Source organism: Myripristis murdjan, chromosome 11 (assembly GCF_902150065.1).
Source record: "Myripristis murdjan chromosome 11, fMyrMur1.1, whole genome shotgun sequence".
Classification (NCBI taxonomy): Eukaryota; Metazoa; Chordata; class Actinopteri; order Holocentriformes; family Holocentridae; genus Myripristis; species Myripristis murdjan.
Genome location: NC_043990.1, coordinates 9432364 through 9454152, shown reverse-complemented (window position 1 = coordinate 9454152; position 21789 = coordinate 9432364). Strand labels below are relative to the sequence as shown.

General features: G+C 42.1%; 2 protein-coding genes across 6 annotated transcripts; one reads left to right on the top strand and one right to left on the bottom strand.

Moving 5' to 3' along the window:
- The first annotated feature begins 797 nt into the window (after positions 1–797).
- LOC115368008 (G1/S-specific cyclin-E2-like) lies at positions 798–6833 on the top strand. Of its 4 annotated transcripts, none has more exons than XM_030063958.1 (12): positions 798–861; positions 2176–2216; positions 2319–2376; positions 2622–2672; positions 2937–3085; positions 3207–3342; positions 3479–3625; positions 4219–4314; positions 4402–4536; positions 4769–4880; positions 5629–5786; positions 6092–6833. In XM_030063958.1, exons 1-12 carry the CDS (start codon positions 823–825, stop codon positions 6167–6169), a joined length of 1200 nt encoding a protein of 399 aa, XP_029919818.1. In that variant the 5' UTR covers positions 798–822; the 3' UTR covers positions 6170–6833. The 4 variants fall into 4 exon arrangements, with proteins under 4 accessions (XP_029919818.1, XP_029919821.1, XP_029919823.1 ...); XM_030063961.1 differs by lacking the exon at positions 798–861 and adding an exon at positions 892–1091; XM_030063963.1 differs by lacking the exon at positions 798–861 and adding an exon at positions 1127–1148.
- ints8 (integrator complex subunit 8) lies at positions 6825–20994 on the bottom strand. Of its 2 annotated transcripts, none has more exons than XM_030063956.1 (28): positions 20954–20994; positions 19882–20020; positions 19405–19579; positions 18600–18740; positions 17798–17869; positions 17536–17587; positions 17131–17310; positions 16313–16420; positions 15758–15910; positions 14662–14762; positions 14150–14291; positions 13493–13563; positions 13218–13393; positions 12816–12946; positions 12423–12533; positions 11848–12052; positions 11362–11483; positions 10342–10526; positions 9500–9533; positions 9328–9387; positions 9182–9243; positions 8852–8970; positions 8279–8382; positions 7803–7853; positions 7515–7588; positions 7371–7435; positions 7099–7142; positions 6825–6975 (listed from the first exon to the last, which is right to left on the bottom strand). In XM_030063956.1, the coding sequence occupies exons 1-28, from the start codon at positions 20969–20971 to the stop codon at positions 6859–6861; spliced, it is 3012 nt and encodes a 1003-aa protein (XP_029919816.1). In that variant the 5' UTR covers positions 20972–20994; the 3' UTR covers positions 6825–6858. The 2 variants fall into 2 exon arrangements, with proteins under 2 accessions (XP_029919816.1, XP_029919817.1); XM_030063957.1 differs by having other exon boundaries at positions 6859–6975; positions 20832–20990.
- Positions 20995–21789: the final 795 nt, after the last annotated feature.

Genomic DNA, 21789 nt, shown 5'->3' with positions numbered 1-21789 from the left:
TGACATTTAGCGTCATGTTCTCCACCTTTTCACGCGCTTTTCACGAGACAAAAACTTCAAAGTTTAACCAGCTGGCGGCGACATCAGGCCTCCAGTCATACACACGTCATGAAACACGGCGTCTGCAAAGCATATTTTAAACAGTTATAATAAGACTACACTGTTATTACATGTCATCCCTGTGATGCACCTGTTGAAGTGACGAGCCGTGAAAAGGACACGACAGTAACATTCAGAGCACGCTGCGTCAGTGTGTTGGTTTTGGGTTGCAGAGTTGCAGGAAGGTGGAAGAAATGTGTTTCCCTCAGCTGAGCCTCTGCTCTGTTTACATCCTGACGCCAGAGCACGCTGCGGACAGCTCGCTCCTCTATTGGCTGGCTCCCTCTGTGGCCCCGCCCACCACCAGGAAGCCGCCTAAAATACAAAGCCAGTAAACAGTAAAGTTCACACAAAAAAAAGTCATAAATCCGCAGAATTTGAATGGAAGATAAATACTGAAATAATAAAGCTCAGTAGTCACATCAGTTTCAAAACATACGTGGAGAAGTGGATTAGGCCAAACTTTTGGTGGATATTAAGTGCATTTTACCTAAAAAGACAAAACAAAACATATTTTTAGAAGGTTACTCAACGAACCATGTTGTTGTTGTTGAGGCTAATTCAGTTCATGATAACACACTTGCTGTTACATTTAAAGTAAAACTATTTATGTGGTTATTCGTTCATTTATTGTCACAATACCAGGGTAACTGGTTTGGGGCTGGGATTCTGATACGCATGCGCAGTACAACCCAACCGGCGGCTGATTGGCGCCAGCGCCAAATGGGAACTGGCCTCATTCGGACCCGGAGCCGCTGCAGGGTGAGTCGCACATACACACACACACACACACACTGCTTCTCCCACAACACTCATCCCTGTGTGAGTGTGTGTGGAGTGTTTTATCCTTTAAAGCTGCACCTTACCCCAGTGTGTGACCGCCTCGGAGCTGGTCAGGTTAGCCGCCGGGCCGGTTCGTTTCCAGGGTTACCTCCAGCGGACTGACCGGAACCAGCTAGTGTTCATGTTAGCTAACATTAGCCAGCTTTAAGGTGACTGACAGCCGGCCGAGGAGAAGAGAAATACTGTCAGGGTTAGTGGTTAAATAAGTTAGTAAAATAGTGTTTGTGATGCGGAAACTGGAGGCGGTTTGACTTTGATCAATAACAGAGACTTCGATTAATAACAGAGTTAATGAAGGACTTGTGCAGCTCTCAGACTGATGATAATTAGTGCCTGGCTAACACGGCTGTGATCTAACTAAACATCACCAGCATTAGCCGCGGCACAGGAAAGCTGCATTATTGCTGTGCAGTGTACTTTGTGACAGTTTATGGTGATTTGGCCGGTGGATAGCGTTAGTTTCAGACACTGGCCGCCTTGGTGTTGCTGTTCCCTGTCAGGTGGTTGTATCCGGTGGGCGCCTAACTTCAGCCCGGCTCGGCTCGGCTCGGCTCAGTTCGGCGCACAGCAGCTGCAGCCGCTTTTGGAGGGAGCAGGGCTGTCCCGGCGAGCCTCTTTGTGTTGCCCTTTTGTCTTGTGTGTTTGCTGGCCGCCACTGGATGATCGAGCCTGTCACTATTATTACCGCGCCTCAGCTTGCACTTTTTAAAAAAGGTATTTCCGCGGGTCGTACAAAGACGCACAAGTTTACGCGCTCATTATTATTGGCGCGTAGGATGCACCCGGTGTAACCAAATGCACTTTAATAACAATGATCGACTACTTTCAGCTTTGGTTAAATACTGAATGTGTATTTTGTAGAGTCCAAGCCAGTGTTAGCAGCTAATACTGACAGGGAAAACTGCCCGCCTTTGTTTTTGGCTCTAAAGTAAGCTGCTCCACTCCAGTACGTTGGTAGCTGCTTCACTTCTCTTCACTTTATTGTCAGACTAGTCTGAAATTTGTCTTGCACTTTGGTAGCTCCGTTTACAAACGTTTAACATGACATTATACATTTAACATGACATTATACAAACAGAGCATCACGTAATTGCATAATTATAATTACGTGACATTATACAAAAAGAACATCACATAATAACCAAAGACAATATTCATAGCCCTGCAACGTGCATTTGATCGGGTATTAAGCTTAACGTTTAACAATGCTAACTATTTGTTTCTGTTTTGCAGAAGCCAGCAGACTCACCCCTCATAGTCATGACGAGAAGAAGGTAATGACGCCTTAGCCAGTGTTATTGAATATGGATTGATAGTAAGGCAACTGTCCTAAAATGTATTTAATCGTTGTTGTTTTTTCTTTTCTTTCTTTGCAGTAGTCACCTGCACAAAAGATCTGAAAATGCTCTGATTCAGAAAGGCAAGATAACCAGGGTAAGTGTTTGTGTTTGTGTGTGTGTGTGTGTGTGTGTGTGTGTGTGTGTGTGTGTGTGTGTGTGTGTGTGTGTGTTTGTGTGTGTGTTTGTGTTTGTGTTTGTGTGTGTGTGTGTGTGTGTGTGTGTGTGTGTGTGTGTGTGTGTGTGTGTGTGTGTGTTTTAACAAGACATTCCTTTAAAAAAGCCAAGATGTTTTATCGAGTGCCTGACATAGCTCTCATAGTTTTTCACCTTTCTTTTCAGCAAAGCAACAGAAGGAAGGCTCAGCCCTTATCAAAACTACAGTGTGAGAAGGTATGTTATCTGCCTTAACACAGTACAGCACATCCTTTCTCAAAATATCGTGTTCCTTTATATGTTAGACTGTGTTGTGGCTGGTGAACTTGTGTTTTTTCAGCAGCTTTGTCAATTAGCAAATGTCTATAAATCAAATTTTTTGGAAAACTGGCATTCACCAACCACTGCTCAGTGACTTAATTCAAACTGTAAACTACTGGGTGCAACGCACAGCTGTGAGTTTTCTCTGAAGCTTGATGACAAATTTCATTTTCGTTTCAGAATCAGCTGGTCCTCGAAGGTGTCGCTAGGCCCTGTGTTCTCATTGAGACTCCTGAGAAGGGGATCGGCGAGATCTGTGATGAACCGAGCCACGTGACCCTCACCTCCAGAGAGGTCGTGGTCCAGCCGACTCCTCTCCCTGCTCTGAGGTGACTGAACAAAAAACGTGGCGCCCATTATTCAGCAGTGGTTTAGCCCACAGTCATCTTCTGAGATCCTCTTTCAGACTCGTTAATGAGCGCGTTTTCTCTGTGCATGTGTCTCATCCAGTTGGGGTTGCTCTGAAGATGTGTGGGTGAAGATGGTTGGCAAGGAGCAGAAGTACACACACAGTAAAAGCTTCCTGCAGCAGCACCCCAGAATACAACCAAGGATGAGATCAATCTTGCTGGACTGGTTAGTTGAGGTAAGATCTTGTCTGCATCTGATTTTTATGTAGATTTACAGTTTGCTTTGTTTTCCTGAGGAGCAAACATCCTCACAAACTTACTGACCCACATCCCGTCTTTATAAAAAATCCTCCTCCATGTCTGTTCTCCCAGGTGAGCGAGGTCTACACCCTCCACCGGCAGACGTTCTACCTGGCGCAGGACTACTTTGACCGCTTCATGCTGACCCAGGACGACGTTGATAAGGGCAGCCTGCAGCTCATCGGGATAACGTGTCTTTTCATAGCATCAAAGATGGAGGTAAGGCAGAAAAGGAGAAGGATCTGGGTTGGGTTTCCCAAAAGAATAAAGGTTAAGTTCAACTTTGCTGCAGTGGCATGTAGCAGTGAGAGGCTGGCCCTCAGCTTGAGGAAGCAAACTCAGACCTCCCTGTCGACAAACATCCACCACACAATCCTGATCAGCTCCCATGGTGCTGTTCTGTAGGTGAAATCACACACCGAGCTCTAAAAGCAGCAGCCAAAATGAGAATTTCCCATAAGGATCAATGAAATGCCGCTTTTCTTTATGAAGAAGCTTTTCGGGGAAGCTAACCTGGTCTGTTAGCATCATGTTGATGCACTTCACACCTCCGCTTCAAAAACAGACCTCACTGTTCTTTCAAGACTCGCCACATTTCACACATTGCCTCTGCTTGGTCTGAGACTCCCAGCAGGCAGAGCAGTCGAAAACCTTTATCTTGCAGGAGTTCCACCTTGCTCACAGATCCTGAGCTCTGTCATTTGCTTACTGGCAGCAATACACCAAGACAAATTCCTCATGCATGTGAATGTGCTTAATGAAGACGGGGGACTTTTAGTTGCAGTGCTAAGTAACATTTCTTTTCATCGTAGGAAATCTATCCTCCCAAGCTCGCAGAGTTGGCATATGTGACAGACGGGGCCTGCTTTGAAGACCAGATTCTTCAAATGGAGTTGATTATTTTAAAGGTAAAGGCTGGCTATAGGTTTATCAGCATTTGTCCCAATTTTTATAAGAAGAACTGCAGTTTATATCAGGTTTGAACATTTTTTCAGGCATTAAATTGGAACCTCTGTCCTGAGACGCCGGTGTCTTGGCTGAAGCTCTACATCCAGATGGCATCGATGAGCGACAACTCTGACCTCCTGGAGCCGCAGTTTTCACAGGACGTCTACGTTCAGATCACACAGGTGGGTACACTGATAGCAGCTAGAGTTCAAACCCTGTCCCAGCTTTTCTCCCTGTGAGCTCCTGCTGCTGGAACTGAACACATCTGACACAGTCCAAACTAGACAGACACCACAAGTATTTTGGGGTCCTAATTTGGCACTTGTTAATGTTCCTAAAAGACTAAAGACAACATCATGGGGTCAAATCTGGCTCATCACTCATGTTGTTTCTGCTTTTTTTCTCGTCTCTCAGCTTTTGGACTTGTGCATCCTCAGCATAAACTCACTGGACTTCCAGTATCGGGTTTTGGCCGCTTCAGTGTTGTGCCACTTCCTTCATTATGAGACAGTCCAAAAGGTTTCAGGTAAGAGCTCTGAGTGACTCCATTAGCAGCCAGAATGTAAGATGTGACGATTAACATAGTGTGAGCCTGCATTCAGCTCAGGTTAACAGATACAGGGTTTTGTGAGCTGAGCAACAGTTCCCGTGTTTTTGAATAGCTTTCGCCAATATGTGGTGTGTAAATGTGTTCACTTTCATGATCCAAAATTCTTAAAATGCTGAAATATTATCAAAACACTTGTACTGTTGTTAGAGCCACTGGCTGTTTTCTGTGAAGAGCTGAAGCACAATATTTGCTTGGCCACTGTTTGACAATGAAATGAGTTGAGACACACGTGGAGTAGTGCTATTAGTGTGTTCAGCATGCGTCTGGTTTCCACAGTTGGAGTATTTTCCCAGCAGCTTTAGTGAAACGTTTCATCTCAGAACGTGGTCGTAGTTGAAAGTACCATCTGCAGAAACTCAGTGTTGTGGGTGAAACTTGATGGCAGAGAACAGTATCTAGTACTGCTATCAGAATCATTATTCATTATTTATTATTTCTTGGCTGTAGCTGCATCTTGTCATATTGTTTTTGCTGGCACAGTTGCAGCTGTTAGGACACCAGAAGTAGAGCAGAATATTCTTTAACTGGTTTAATTCATAGAAACAAGTCACAGGCTTTCAAAGGTTCATGCAAACAGCTCAACCCAAACGAGAACTGAACCAAAGCACAGGCAACAGCCATGAGCATTTTGTCATTCTGTGTCTTTTTTTCCCCCTCCCTCCAGGTCTGTCGTGGGACGTCCTGCAGCCCTGCGTTGACTGGATGGCCCCCTTTGTAGAAACTGTGGCCAGGTTTGACAGAGCACTACTGAAGGATTTTGTGAAAGTGAAGCCAGAAGACAGACACAACATCCAGACACATGCAGACTACATCATGTTGCTGGTTAGTGTTTTATACTCATGTTACTGATTATATTTAATAATTCAGACAAAGATAAAAGTTATTGACAAGATCTTAACTGTTTTAAACAGATCCAGACCAACATAACACTGAATTTGATTTTGAAAAAGCTGCATCATTTAAATTGACTGGTTCATCCAGCCATCCTCTCACTGCTCTCTGAAAGACTGAAGCACATTTAGATGTTTCAAAGTTATTGATCACAGACTGCATTAATATTGTTTGAAGCTGCTATCTTTTTGACTGACAGATTTTATTTTTCATTCTTCTTTTGCAACACATTGAAGGATGAAGTCAGTCACAGAGAGATGGAGAGCCAGCTCCTCACTCCACCCAGCAGCACAGAGAAGACTTTGACTCACTGAACCTGATCTGACTCTGAACTGAGGGAGCGCGGAGCACAGGCGGGCCAAACGGGCTCTCGTGTCCAGACGAGTGGACGACTGCCTCCAGCCAGCCGAGGAACTGCCAACGTCGACCATCTGGGCGAGAGGTTGCTGCAAGACGCCGCTGCCAAGCAGCCAGATCCTGCTGTTGTACAATGTAAAACCTGACTGAATGCATAATCCAGGATAATTTACATGCTTGTGTTTTATAGAAACTTGAATCTTGGCAAAAAGCTTTTTGTCCAAAGATCTGCACCATCAGCTGGGTGCTGTGGGTAAAACAGTGGCAAGGAAAAGTATTACTGATCAGTTTTTAGAAGAATCTGAAAACGATACACACTAGAACAAAAGGTTTGTGGTTTGCTTGTTATGAATTACATGTATAGGAGATGACATTCCATAATTAGATTTGAGAGGTGCAATTGTTTAGTAAATGAAATTGTATATACCAACAGGTGAAATCTGTTGGAACACTATTTAAAGCTCCACTGAAAATGTTCTCAAATTATTTATAATGGATGCTGTTAAAACCAGGGCATTGGTTGATTCGCTCAGGGAGATGAAACATCACTCATGATAACTGTATTTATTTGAAAATGTTTATTTTCTACCACAAAAATAAAATGTACATTTTTTTTCCCAAGACTGACAGTGATTGTGTGTTAGTTTTAGAAGTAGAGCTTAGCCATCGCCTGCAGAAACTTCTTTTTCCTCTTCTGTGCAGCCAGCTGCAGCACCTCCTCTGGGTTACTGGCATTCAGCTCCGTCTGTCCAATCGCTTTTATCTGAGGAAAAGCAGAGAAACAGCAAACATGCAGCCTGCCATCAGATTCTGTTGAACGGTTCAGTTTACAAAATGATCTCAAGGCATGAAACCTGCTGGATGACAAATTGGCTTCAGCACTTACTGCTATTTGTCTCTTCTCGCTCTCGCCCCGCTTGTGGTGAATGTCTGAAGTCACAGTCAAGGGAGAGATAACAGCCTCATCACTACAGACACTTGGACACAGTCTGTACCCTGAAAAGTGCAAAATAATAGGACCGCCTGCTTTTTTTCACGACAGTCTGAAGGCTGGTGAAAACCACGGTTTATTAAAAGGGGAGGAGACTGATAGAATGAAGAGGCTCTGTACACTCAACATTTGCCCTCATGAATCAAGACCGGCACATGAAAGGATGCGTGTGAGATATTCCAGGATGGTGACGTCCCAGATGTAGTCGTAGTACGAGTCCATGGCATCGTGACTGTTAAAGATAAAACATGTTACACAGACTGGAGATGGTTAATAATGCTCTTCGTTTGATGCAGTAAACCAAACCCTACCTGTTTTGCTCCTGAAGAGCTTTGAATGCAGTCATGTAGTCGACCTCTCGGAGAAACTGGCAGAGAACGGCAACCTGATGACAAAGAGGGACAAAGAGACAAACTACATTGAAGCCCGCTGTGTTTCGCTCAGTCACAACCAGGAAACGATGCAAAGTTCTGGCATCTTCAGTGCACTAATGATGAAGAGAGCTGTGCTAATGAAGCCTCTGCTGTATCAATACATTGATTGAGATTCATCAGCAGGTAAACTGAATACAGAGTGTGAACTGTGGAGTGACCTCTGACCTGCGTGTGGCAGTTCATCATTGAGCAGCACTTGATCATCCTCTTCAGGACCTGAGGATGAAAAAAAAAAAAATTAGTGTCAGTCACTTTCATGTCACTCAAATGAAAATGTCAGTAATTTGTGATTTTTGTTTGCTTGCTAACTGAAACTAAACTGAACTGAAAACCGTAATAAAAAGAAAAAAGAAAAAAACAAAACTATAAATAACTGCTCTGAAAATTGTTAGCTAAAACCCTACAGAGTTGTTCAACTGCAGTTTAGATGAAAGATGAGCATTATTATGGAAGATTTTCAGTTAGGAAGCAAGTTCAGTTGACTGGACTTAAGGAAATCTAAATCTGTCTCATCGGTTCAATGTGAAAACAGCCAGTTCTGGCTTATCAATCACAGCCCAAGACAGCAAACTGCTCTCCAAAAGCAACTGCGCCCGTTGGTGAGTTAGAGGTCACAGCAGCGGACCGTCCCTCCGGTCTACCTGGTCAGTGTAAACGTCCGGCGGCACGGCTTTAGTGAAGAAGTCGGAGCACACGGCTCCAGCCTGGAGGTAGAAGTGCAGGGCGGCAGAGTACTGGTTGGTCACTAGAGAGAGAAAGAGAGAGAGAGAGAATGGAGGGTGTGACAGACATCTGGGTACAAGTGTATTTGTAAATACTTTTCTTGGTTTGTTTTAGCCAATTTAGCGGCCAGATGTTTGGAGTTTGCCACACAGGGCAGCGCAATTAATGGCAGAGGGTGAAGACAAACAGTGACTTTCGTACTCTTCTGAAACTGAAACCTTTGCTGACGTGACAATTTGTCCTGATGCAGTAAATCCACCCATCTGGTTCTCCAAACAAGTTAAAACAAACACCAAGAATTATTTTGCAAATGCTATTTGACCCAGGTTCACCCCAAAACTCTGGATCAGTATTCTGGACATGGCAGCCTTTTTTTCTGCACCAAACTCACACAGAGAATAATCTCACAGGTTACTCGTGACATAATTTCTGACCTCAGATGGGACCTGGGAGCTGTTCTCTGACTTGAAAGTGTGTGTGGTGTTTCTTACCAAAGTAGATGTCGGCCTGTGTGATGAGCCACGACTGGTTGTTGGGGTTCAGGGTGAGCGCGTAGGAGACCAGCTCTTTGACCGTCACAGCCACGGCCTCCACATCCACCGCTTGAATGCTGACCGGCACGTAAAAAACATCTAATTTAGTGGCTTTGGTCGATTTCACTTGTAAATACAAAGAAATTCAGAAAAGTTTAACATATTTTAAAGCAGCATCTGCAAGAAATAGTCATATTTTACTTACTCTCCCCTCTCTCTTTGGACTCAACTCTAAATCTAGTGAAGAACAAAGGCCAGAGTATTTTTTTGAAAAAGATGAGCTCTTACTTTGCGAGAGAAGACGGCCAGATGGAAAGGTGTTCTGCTGTCACTTCGTTGACGATATCATCCTGGAAACAGAAACATCCGGTTACCCAGAGGACCGGACTGGTTTGTGTCTGGCAGTGCGGAGAAGAGCAAAGTGAGAAACCTACCCGCACGATGCTGTGGAGCCTCACGAACAGAGAGATGAGGGTGGTCAGCACCAGCGGCTCCTGTGATCAATGACAGTAAACCCATCAGTCCCCTCTCCCTCTCAGGAAAAGCAGCTCATTCAACCAAAGATGCCAGACTTTCACAGATTATGTCAACTTGTCCTGTACTCACACGAAGTTTCTTGATGAAGGTGATGAATTTGTTCCTAAACAGGTTTAAAAAAGCAAAGAACTTATTAGATTATACCAGAGCAGTGTACAGGTACACAGCACATATAACTACATGTATGTTTTCACACAAACACCACGGACTCGATAGGCAATTGTCACGTTATTTGACTTGTCGTGTAACAGAGCGTCTACAGGTTTCAGAGGGTTACATATCATGCTTCTTAAAGACAGATTTTAATGAAATATGAGACTTTTTTGAACAAATGATCTTTTTCTTATACAAATCAGCATTTCAGGTGAGTGTAAAGGGAAATCCTATGTTTATGATCAAATGCTTGAATGCACAGTTAACTTTTACTAAGGAATATGGTCTTTATTAAGTAGGTGATTCTACATTTTTATTAAGTATTGTAAGTGTCCTTTAGGTGGTGGTGTAATAAATACAACCAATGCTTTTTCCCACAGAATGTCAAAAGGAAGTATGAGGACTTTCTAGGATTTCTGTCTGCTGGTAAGTATGACAGATTAGTATAAAGTGAGTTGAGTTAATCTACAATAAGAAGTACATAGAAATACATGAATAACTGAAATTAGATAAAAATGTTTTACGTTGAAATTAAGATCTCACAAATTCAAATTCAAGACAATTTAATGACTTTTAAGGCCTGATATTTGTAAAATTGAATTTAAAAAGTTTTAAGGACCTGTAGACATCGTGTAAAGGTCTTCATATTGTATGTTCATAAGTTGACGTGCTCATGCTATTGTAATAAACTTGATCTGAAGTAAATCAAACAAGTATACAAAAAAGAAAAAGAAGTGTGTGTCTGCAGCCTGCTGTACCTCTGCAGGATGCCCATGGTGGACTCTCTGTGCTTTATGAGGCCGATGCGGCCGTCGCTGTTCCTCTTGTGCTGGACGGAGACGCTGCAGATCTGCACCACCACCTCCCACAGCTCCTTGGCCGTGCGCCGACTCTCTTTAGGACCTGGGAGCTCCTTGCAAGTGGAGGCCAGGAGCTGACCGAGCTATCAGAGGAAACAGAGGACATGACTTTACTGCTTGGGCGCCTGCCTGCATGTGTTTAGATCCACTGAGGCATAATGTCTGGCAATCAACGCAATTCAGTGAGCTCTTCAAAGACAAAGACAGAGACACGGCATTAAGCAACAAGTATCACAGTCTAAACAAGATGTTAAGGTGAATCAACAAAACACAGAATCACAGTGAAATGGCATTTAAAGAGCATGTTGTTTCCATAATGTGATGCATTTCCTGTTGAGACAAAATGTTGGAGCAGGATATAACATGTGAGAGTGCTCAGTCAAAACTGTAAACCAATCAGGCACCAGCTAGGGTTTATGGTATGATGTTATCTGAGGCGGATCTACGGGTGGGCCTGGATGGGCGTAGGCCCACCCAGATTGACAGCTGCCCGCCCTATCAGATTCAAGACCAAAAAAATAACTAACTAAATAAATAAATGTTTTAATGTCCTTTTTCCAACGTTTATTTTATGCTCGTTTACAACCTCTCCGCTCGTTTACCGAGAGGTTTTTTTTTCTTTCATCATATCATACATGTCTATCTAAAAATAAACAAAATGAAATAACAGGCCCATCCAGAATTTTTTAGGCCCACCCATTAGCCATGTTCTGTATCCGCCACTGGATGTTATCATTAAAAAAAACTGTTCTCCAGTGAGGAAAAATGAATGGGATTTTGATATGAAAATATACTTTGTTAACTTCTTGAATCCTCTTGATTTCTCAATAAGATACACAAGAGGATGTACTTGTGGAGTCAAGTGTAAACACTGATTATTGCAGCTGTTGAAGCTGGTCAACCAGAGAGACCTCTCACCTTGATGTACGGGTTGGTCATGACCAGAGACTGGGGCACCTGCAGTGTCAGGTAGTCGTTCTCCCTCCAGTTCAACATGAAGGCGACACACTCCTCGCCCACCACCTGACGCAGGGGCAGATCTGCAGCCAGACACCGAGAAAATGATGATATTTTAAGCTGCATGAGATTGATCAAGAGTATAAAATATTACTTTGCATTATCCACATCTCAGCTGTACCTTTTTTATCGTGTCTCCGTCAAATCATGTACACCCATCAGTCTATTTCATAAATTCCAAGGATTTCTAACATATGGTGTGTTCATTACAGGTGATTTGCCCCAAATTCAATCATAATCTACAGTTCCACAGCATCTGAATATAAGTACAATGTAATTCTTAGCAGTTGTTTTCACCTCCATCCAGCACCAGAGGGACAGGTTTACCACAAAGCACACCATCAGAAGGTTTTTAATCACGGCTCCATGGCAACAGGGACCACCCACCATGAATCCTCATCTCCAGGTAACCTCTGACCCTGCTAACCAGGTCGGGCGGCGGTCGCTCCCTGCTGCCCTCAGCTGCCATCGTCTCGTGGGCGCGGACCTCCAGCAGCAGCATCTCGTTCAGCATCACCTGCCTCAGCTTGGGGGAGAACTCGGTCACCAGCTCCAGGCAGGCTGAGAAGAGCTGCCGGGCATGGGTGAAGTCCTGAGGCAACAACACACAGCACATCACATCAGGGTTACTTTCATCTGATGTATGGAAATACATAAAATACTTGCGACTGCAAAATATGAACTGTAGGTCTAACTGTGATCATGGATTTCGGTAAATGTCTTTGTTGTCTGCATTTGATTAACAGAGGTGGCCAAGCTAAAGTCTGTGCACTTAATCTACAGCAGGTAAAGAACTAAATCCAAAATGCTTAGAGAAAAAGGACACTGATGATATTCAGCCTCAACAGATCATTAGTTGTGTAACTTTTCATTCAGTGTCATGGCTGAGAGACTGAAAATTCTACAAACACAAAAGTCTTCCTTCAAATAACTTATCATGAGCGCTGAAAACGGAAACAGACCTTTATTGATATGCAGTGGAGGCCTTTGGCCATGAGGATGTACACCAGGTCCTTTGTCAGGTTGTCTTTAATGCCGAGGATCACGTTGATGTAGTCTGGAGGAACCTCCCACTGGACACACACACAAAAGAGAGGAGTTAATTCAAAAGAAGCATTAAAGTCAGTGAAAATACGGCAGTAAGAGATATATGAGTATAAAGGATTTCATTTCCATTTGTACATTTGACTACTGCATTGTTCGTTAGCTCTTAAATGTTGTTAATATAGAAATTTTAGTGACACTTTGATGAGAGTGTTAGTATAAATATCCAAATTCTAAATTTAGCATGATCAATTAAACATACAATAGCAGCCACTAATTCCTATTTTTCTTGCGGTTAGTTGACCTCTGACCTTGCTGTTGACCCTCCAGAAGGGTCTCTCTGCCATGCCGTGGAGCTCGATGAGGATCTGCCTGATCCTGCGCGGCTCCAGAGAGAGGATGAGCTGCTGCTCCAGCTGCCCGATGTTCACACTTGCCGAGGCTGTGGAGCACAAAACACACAGTTCCACATGCCGTCAAAAAAAAAAAACACTGAGCGGTGACACATCACTTACTGACAGGAGCTTTGCTGTCGATTAATCTAGATGGCAGTTCAGCTGAGACAAACATTAATCTTTTGTGTACCTCATTACTGTAAAAAGCTGCAATCTGCAAAATGTCAGTATCAAAGTATTATATTGCTGACGAGTAAGGAGCTTTTTCAGCGGTAACCATGCATCCTGTATTGTGTGCAATGAAAACTGGCAGCTTACCTGGAATGTCATAGAATGAAGGTAGAGGCTTGGCGCTGAGGTTGATGGTGGCCGACCTCTTCCTCATCTGCTCCACCAGCACTTTCCTCTCCTCCTCCTTCAGCAGCTCCATGAAGAGCTTGTGAGAAGACACCACAAACACCAGGGAGAGATCCTCCAGGCTCTCACACAGAGTCCTGCAGGAAGGAGAAGGCACAGTTTAACTTGACCTCAGTGGGAACGTGGTAAACATCCTGACAAAACCAATGAGGCAGACAAAGATGTATCTCACTCACTTCATGAAGTTGGCCATGTTCCTTCTGGATGTCTCGGATGGGCGGTCCTTTTCCAAGGATCGCGTGCACACCTGCAGGACAAGGAAATGCGATTTACATGAGTTGCTAGTATTTTTAAAACTGTGCCACTGTGTCATCCAAAAGTTAAATTAGGTCAGTGAGTCAACATGACATAGAGCACACCTTATAGCACTTGAGAAAATCAGTCTCTATAAATCATGTTTGTGCTTTACTGAGCAGAATCTATCTAATGAAAGGAAGTATAACTCAAAATGTAAATTTAACTGAGTCTTTACACCTTAGCAACAAATTCTCACATGACTCGCAAAATCCTCCTCTCATTTTCAGAAAGAACGACAAGTAATACCCACGGCTATGCCACAAGTTTGTTCACAATGAAATTATGTCTAGATTACTTTAGGTTATTTGAGCTTCATTAGATAATAGATAAAGGAGAGATAGGTGATGACATGTTACAGGTCAAAACTCAAATCCTGAGTACATGATTTATCAGATGAAAGCCCTTTGAGACAAATTTGTAATTTGTGATTCTGGGCTACATAAATAAATAAAATTAAATAAATAGATGAACCCAAACAACAGTTTGCCTTGAAATGATCTCCAGCACAGATGATGGCCACAGGAGCAGGTTTGTACCTCTAACATGAAGTCCACCATTCGTTTGCTCGGCTTGAGCAGCAGCTGCTGGAAACGAATGCTGAGAACTTCTCCCTCCAGAGCGTCTCGCACAGCGTTGCAAACACACAGCTTGTAGCACACCTCGTCCAGGCCTCTCTCCCTGCACACACAGCGTGGAGTCAGAAGCTGTTTGCACTGACATCAACATCAGCCCCTTGTAATTATCTTAAGACATGTGACATAAACGTCAGGACTGAAAAGAAAACCTTACTTTCAAATTTGACCAGTTTCCTTCCTGTACCTTTTTCATCTTATTATTAGCTACTTACCAAAGACATTTATAATTTAACATGAAAAACGGATTTTAAATGATTTCATTGTTACAACAGAAACTGAGAACAGTATCTGCTTGCCTTAACTGAACATGGACTCAATAAAAGTAATGCAGTAAATGAATTTCCAGGCCTAAGACTTTATCAAACCTGTAATTTCTGATTGACTGGTAGTTTTGAATCGATTGGTTGTCTCACCCCTGTTGGACTTTATGCAGGAACTCCCTGAGGACAGAGCGTCTGAAGTGGTTTGGCAAGCTGCGGGTTATGTTGTCTTTGGTGAAGGCCTCAACAAGAGCCTGGGGCGGGGAGCGGAGAAGAGAAGAGAAGAGAAAAGTCATTCACAGGTTTTATGCACTGTCAAGACATAACTTACAACACTGAATACACACCCACCCCTAACATTTGTCAGACGGCGGTTTATCTCATTTTAATCTCTCATTGTACAATGGAATATAATTCATTCCTCGCTACTCCTTCCTTTCCAGATGCAGCCTTAAATATTAAATGTTGACACCGTACACACAGTCGTATTACTGTGATATGTAGCATGCATGCCTAGTGCCCAAAATGTTGTACTCTATCCCAACACACTTTACATGAGGCCTTGTCGTCCCTGTAATATGACGTCAGTAAACTGCAAAGTCATGTTTATCAGTCCAAGTGGTGTGTGATGCTGTAAGCAAAGGAATAATGTTGATGAGTTCAGCTTCCTGTGAATGCAGCTCTCTCTCTCTCTCTCTCTCTCTCTCTCTCTCTCTGCACTTTAGGAGATTCTTTGTATTGTATAGGGTTGACCACCAAAAGTCAACAAGTCAAATCATCTGCCAACTGAGAAGGTGGAGTCGAAGAGTGTTTTTTGGGCATTATAGTGCGATAATAAAACAAGACACATTCTCTTAAAGATGCACTGGAAATCTACTGCAATACGGAATAGAAAAACTCATTAGTATTTATTATGAAAGGCTGGCTCTGAGTCGACTCTGGGGATTGTGAGTTGTGTAGAGCCCTAGTATTTTATTCCTAAATTTTGTTGTGTCATTTCCAATGGGTGAAGAAGCAACCATATCTAACACCGGAATTTAAATTTGGGCAAACAGAGTGAATCAATACATGGTCTTGTTTAGGAGGTGATAAGACACCCTAAATAAGCCTCAGGCCATCAGTGTGTGAATGTGTTTGTGAATGGGTGAACGTGAGGCAGACATTGTAAAGAACTCAGTGGTCAGTAAACTAGGAAAGCATTTATCGAAATACATTTCATTTACTCTTTATCTATTTATTCATTTCAGACCTGGTAGTTGTGTGTCCTGATCAGGCTGTTGATCTGGTCGTATGGAGTGGTCTGGGAGTCGGAGGGGTCCGGGGCTCCTGTCAGGGCCTTGCAGGCGTTCCAGTAGCCGGCCAGGCGCTTCTCATCCAGGTGAACGTGAAGGGTCGAGTCCAGCTGAAGGACGTACAAGACGATAAAAGAGAGATCCACACAAACTATGTCAGTGACAAACTGCTGTCATGCTGGAAGAGCCTGTTTTTACTTGAAGGTTTTTAAGGTCCTTATATACTGAGAAGGCCACACGAAGCTAAGTCAAACCTCAAAAACCTCAGTCAAAAAGATTTCAAAAATATATGGATGTCCATTTCAAAAAGACACTGTTCTCTTTATTCCTTAATTGTGCAGAATCAGAATCAGGGGACTCTGGATACAAGGTACAACCCACCATTCAGTCAAGGCTAAAACTCAGACTAGCATTCAGGGTAAGAAAAAAATGACAATGTTAAATAAAAAACAAAACAACAAAAAAAAAAAACCATGACAATTATCAACCACATGACAAACAAGTGTTTGTACCTTCTGTAGCAGTTCCTTTGTCTGTCTGAAGTGCTCCCTGGCTTTTTCATACGCTGGCTGGTCTGTGCAGCCTTGCTGAAAGAAAATACCTCCCAAATCATAATGCACCTAAAACACAAAATAAAAACTATTATACCACATGTAGACTGAATTCAGCCACTTAATTTCAATCAAAATAGCATTTTTAAAAAATAACAGGCAGACATTTTTTCTCAATTATGTATTAGGTGATTTCAATAATAAAAGCTTTTAAAAAGACAGATTTTCTTTTAGAGCCACACTTTTGTATGCTGATAATCAGTGTTGGGCAGCAGCAGCGTCACAAGTAGCAACATTACTAGTTTAACTTCATTTGTAGCAGTAAAAGCAGAAAGAGCACAGTTTCATCAACTATTGAACTGGACATTTTTTTGACTGACAGTTTTATTGATTACTAAAATAGCAATGACTTGGAATGAAGTTCATTCAATGTTAAAAAAAAAAAAGTAGCTTTGATGTAGTTAAGCTACATGTTGTCATTGTATTGTAGCTTAGCTTGCTACATTTCTCTGGTGGGGAGCTTCAGTGTAGTGAAGCTTCATTTAATGTACACTAACTGGTAGCTTAGCTCACTACATTTTACAAGTAGCTTGCCCAACACTGCTGATAATCTTGTTTCTGATGTGACTGTCCCCTCTGTATTTTTGCACCCTGTGTATTTATTTGTCTACTATTCCAGATTCCTCCTTGAAAGATCAGTAACATTCATGTGATCTCATGAAATCCGTGATTCTCTGCATCCACAGTGACCTGGGCCCAGTCCCAGTGAAAACACTGACCTGACAGTGCAGCTCATCTGCGGTGATGCGCAGCCCTGCAGTCGAGGACTCCGTCTCTCCGTTGGCAGCAGCGTCAGCAGCCAGCAGATCCAGAGTCCTCAGGGTGTGGATGTAGAAGTCCTTCTTCAGCCGCAGAGCTCCCTCCAGCACACTGATGGAGTCAGACGCCTGCTCTTTCAGCTGGAGGTGAGAAATACATTTGGTATTAGAGGAAAATACAAATTTCAGCCAAACTTACAAGACAATTTCTCAAACAATGCATTAGGGAATTTCCTAATGGTGAAACAGCACTCGTACAAGTGTTTTGTTTTTTTTTTTTTAAATGAAGCTGATGCTGCTTGAGACCAAATTTAATATGCATGTATCAAAAACAAATAAGGCTTGTTTCCTTATTTGTTCACTCACCACACTGAGGATATTTTCAGTCATTTCCTTCTCCTGTTGCACAATATTCAACCTACAAAAGACCACAAAAACTGAACATCTTCGTATGCATTTAATTTCAGCACTAAAATCTGGCAACATGCTGTATTTCAACTAAAAATAAAATATCTGCATTTCAGCCTGGATTCCTCCATATGAACAGTAATCATGGGAGAATAATCCATTCTCTCTATAAATAAACTCAAGCTTGTTCCAGTTGAGATGATAGAGTTTAAGGCCCTACATGTTCATCTGGTGAGGTCCGGGTTTCGTCTGTTTCTCTGGAAAGCTGCTCAGGACGATGGTCCTGATGGCCCTTTAAAACAACAACAAAAAACATACTAGATACAGAAACAGGCAAAATGTGTCTTTATGCTACACTGTGCTTCTCTTGTAATAGGCTGATGCTTTAGCTTGACACACTGTTCACACAAAATTTAGACTGATTTATATTGGTTTATATGAATATATATGGATTATCATTACTGTTTCAATGGACTGATAATGTCCTGTGGTTTCAGTGCTGTTTCAGAAGCTTTTCCTCTCTGCCATCGATAAAGTTCTGGTATGAAGTGGTCACATTCAAAGATATAAGCTATTCATTAAAAAAATATTAGTTTCTGCATTCAAACATACATCTGTGTAGATCAAACCTTACACAAAAGTTTTTTTTCTCCTCTTTATCTACAGTTAAGTGGCCTACACTGGTATTAGGGATGCACAATAATATTGGCACGTCATCGAATCGGCCAATAAAGGCTTTAAAATTAATATCAGCAAATCGGATATTGGCAAAATAAATCCAATATCGTGCATCCCTAATAAAAAAATATGGTATGTTTTACATAATCTAAGTTTAAGTCATTTTCTGCCCAGTGAATGTGTACATTTTGAAAAGTATTTATGTCTGCATGTGCCAGTGGGCCAGATGCAGCATAATATCATAATATGTTAATTCCACTACTGGAAAGAGTTGATGGTCTCTGCAAATAGGTGCAAAAATATATATATATAGTTGAGTTTTCCCGCTGGTTCTTCTTACTCACCAGCGGTTGTAGATGATGACGGCCATCGCTGTGGTTGGGGGCAGAGTGGACAGGTCCAGGTCCACGTGTTTCACCCCCGGCGGCACTTTGCTCACACACAGGAGCTCGTTCAGTAACATATTCAGCACTGGGATGGTCAGGCTGGCAGGGAAGAAAGACACACCATTACAGAGTGCAAGAGCCTAAAGAGGTTTGTGTGTAATGGATGTCAATATTTAAAGTGTCAGTAGCATTCGTTAATAAAGTCATTCATTAATTTTCCTTCCAATGTCATGGAAAATGACACATCATAATAGAAGGCCACAGGTCTGACTTTGGAGTCACCTGTCATATTTTAGTTTGACTGAGAAATAATCATATGAAGAGTTATCTGGCACTGTTAGCCAAAAATAAATAGATATTTACATCCCCCTTCTAATTTCTCATTACTTATATATGCTCAAATAAAACACTGTTATACATGAAGTGGCAAAACTGTATCAAAACTAGGGCTGAACAATATGCTAAAAAAAAAAAAAAAATCAGATTTTGTAACATCGCAATTTTAGTGAAAATGATGGATATGCATCATAATTTTTAGTTTCACAAAAAAAAAATATAGCACCACAATCCTTTTGAACATCTATAATCTTATTTCATCACACATTTGTCCCTTATCAAAAAATTGCAGCTGCTCCAATTTGGATACTGCAATTGGTCATATTACGATTTTGATATTTTTCCAGCCCACCATTACATCTGTCCACACTGGTTTCCACACACACACACACACACACACACACACACACACACACCACTTTGTTACCCTTTCTCCAGCACATCCAGGTCCCATCTCATGTGAGCGGCTACTTTCAGCGCCAGCAGCTTGAGAGTGCGGTTCCTGCGGTTGTCTACTGGAGGCTGCACCTGGTTCTGCTCATTCACCGAGGGCTTGGAGGCCTGCTCCAGGAACTGGATGATCAGCTGCACCGGGGCCGGGTCTGTGCAAACACACAAACCCATATAGAGCCCGTTTCTTTACAGGAGTTCACCCAAAACTTGGACTTTAAAAAAGGAAGCTCCAGCATCAGATACTCTTTCACTCTTTCAATGTATTAAACACTGTGGCTGCATTGCATCCTGGTCAACTTGTATCAGTGCAGAAACTGGTATCTCTACTGTCTTTAACATTTTGTACTCACTGTTTATTAACTTAGTAATTTAAGTGTCATTACATTCCCCTAAAAAAAAAACACCCCACAAGGCAGTGTACAGATTAAAAACTCTGTGATGCTGGGCTGACCTGGGTTGGACTTCTGCAGGTGTTTCTCCAGCAGGGAGCCGTCCAGCAGGAACTCGAACCAGGATGTCTGCAGAGGAGTGCTGGGCCGGCTGTTCCCCACCGCAGCCACCCTGTCTGCCGCCTCCGCGCTCATTCTGCCCTGTTCAACACCAACACACATTGGACTTTTTAATTTTTATTTTTAAAGGCATCACAGTGACCTGGCAAATAGAGAGACTGCCCTCAACTCAAGACACTGAATTCTTCACATAAAGGGACTTTCCTCACAGGAACCACCTATCACCCTGTGAGTGACTTCATCATTTATTATAAATTATCCAAACAAATGGGATGACTTGTGGCCTGGGTTATGTGCATGCCAAGAGTATATGGAAACACACCCTCCCTATTAATGTAAACTTTAAAAGGCAATTATAATAAACATCAGGGAGGCTAAATGCTTTGAAAAAGTGGCATGAGGCCTCTGAGAGCTGGCACTTTTTATTCAAATAAAACTCCAATATTTATTTTTTACCTAGAGCCTGGATGCCATTCACATTAAACACCAAATACTGTAAGATGTGGCCAATATGGTGGTTTATTAGGCGATGTTCTCCTCACATTTCCCTATGGGAATGTACACTGAAGTTTGTGAATATTTTGTTGGTAAATATAGGATTTATATGCTGCTAAAATAACTACCGGCATACAATATGAGCTGAGTTTCACACGGTTGGGGTAGTCAGAGGAGGTAAACGAAGATAAGACAGTAAAAGTGGGGGTTAAATGTACTTCAGCTATACTATATAAGGGCAGAGGATTTGATTTGGTTCAATAAAAATAATTCAAAGATAACGCTGCCCAAAACAAGCGCAGCTCCTTTCCCCTGCCTTGTTTTGCGCTAACCTCCTCGCTAGCTGGCGGATTAGCGCAGCTTTCAGGTGGTAAATAGCGACAGGGGGTTGTCTTACCTGGACAGACTGACTCAGTGAACAAGCAGATAAAACGTGTATTAAATATACTCCAAAGAAGGGGGGGAAAAATCTGGTTAAAAAAAAGACAAGGACCACTACAAGGAGGGTTTGGCTCTCACATAATTCATTCTGTGCATCTCCGCAGTATTTCCGCTTCCGCTCCGTCGCCGTGGTAACACAAGGTGCGCCACATTTGCGCATTTATGCGCCGCCGGGTCCGCAAAAAACTAAATTATTTTTTACAGCACAGGCACACAATGTCCCAGGAGATCATTTCCAGATTTAAATAAATGTATTCTGAATATATAGTATAACCTACTGGATGCTTTGATTCACCCGTAAATTTTGTATTTTGTATTTTGCCATAAATGCCTTAAAACATATTAAAACAGAGCCATTAACCCGCTATAAATATAAATATAGCCTACATGTGTGTATAATACTGCCACAACCATTAGCAAATGAAAATGGATATATAAGTTGGTAAAAGGCTTGATTTTTTTTTTTTTTTTTTAAACAAACCTCCAGAAAGCATGCACATTTCATTATTGCAGTTTAAAGTGTATTAATACAATGTATGGTGGTCATAAACACTTCACAGATATATTATAATGCACCCTGTAATGATTGAGAATGTCTTAAATGTAAATGTAACATGAGGAGTGGCTGAGTATTTAAAAGTACATGGAAGGACCTATAAACTTTTAATAAATAAAAGGTTAAGCCTTAGTCAAGTGGAGGGGCAATGAACAGTGTGCAGGCTTTCCAAATGGAAAATTAATAATTTAGGGAAGGCGTCTGTCTCTTTGGTGTGGGGGTGATCAATTTTGATCTTTGCCATGCACTGGCCATACTAATAAAGGCTCTTTTTTATGTTTTTACCACGAGTGCATTGACCACTGTCTTTTTTGCATTAATATTTAGAGATTTCAGGAATAATCAAGATGTAGATTTA

Bases quoted from the DNA above. Each gene is read 5' to 3' on its own strand.
- ints8 (XM_030063956.1), bottom strand. The intron at 13,394-13,492 runs GTGAGTGAGATA...TCCTTCCTGCAG, and splicing joins AACATGGCCAACTTCATGAA to GACTCTGTGTGAGAGCCTGG. The intron at 9,244-9,327 runs GTAGGTTTCTCA...TTCTGTTTCCAG, and splicing joins GGCTCCACAGCATCGTGCGG to GATGATATCGTCAACGAAGT.
- LOC115368008 (XM_030063958.1), top strand. From the start codon at position 823: ATGGGAACTGGCCTCATTCGGACCCGGAGCCGCTGCAGG. The intron at 862-2,175 runs GTGAGTCGCACA...TCTGTTTTGCAG, and splicing joins GGACCCGGAGCCGCTGCAGG to AAGCCAGCAGACTCACCCCT. The intron at 2,673-2,936 runs GTATGTTATCTG...TTTTCGTTTCAG, and splicing joins CAAAACTACAGTGTGAGAAG to AATCAGCTGGTCCTCGAAGG.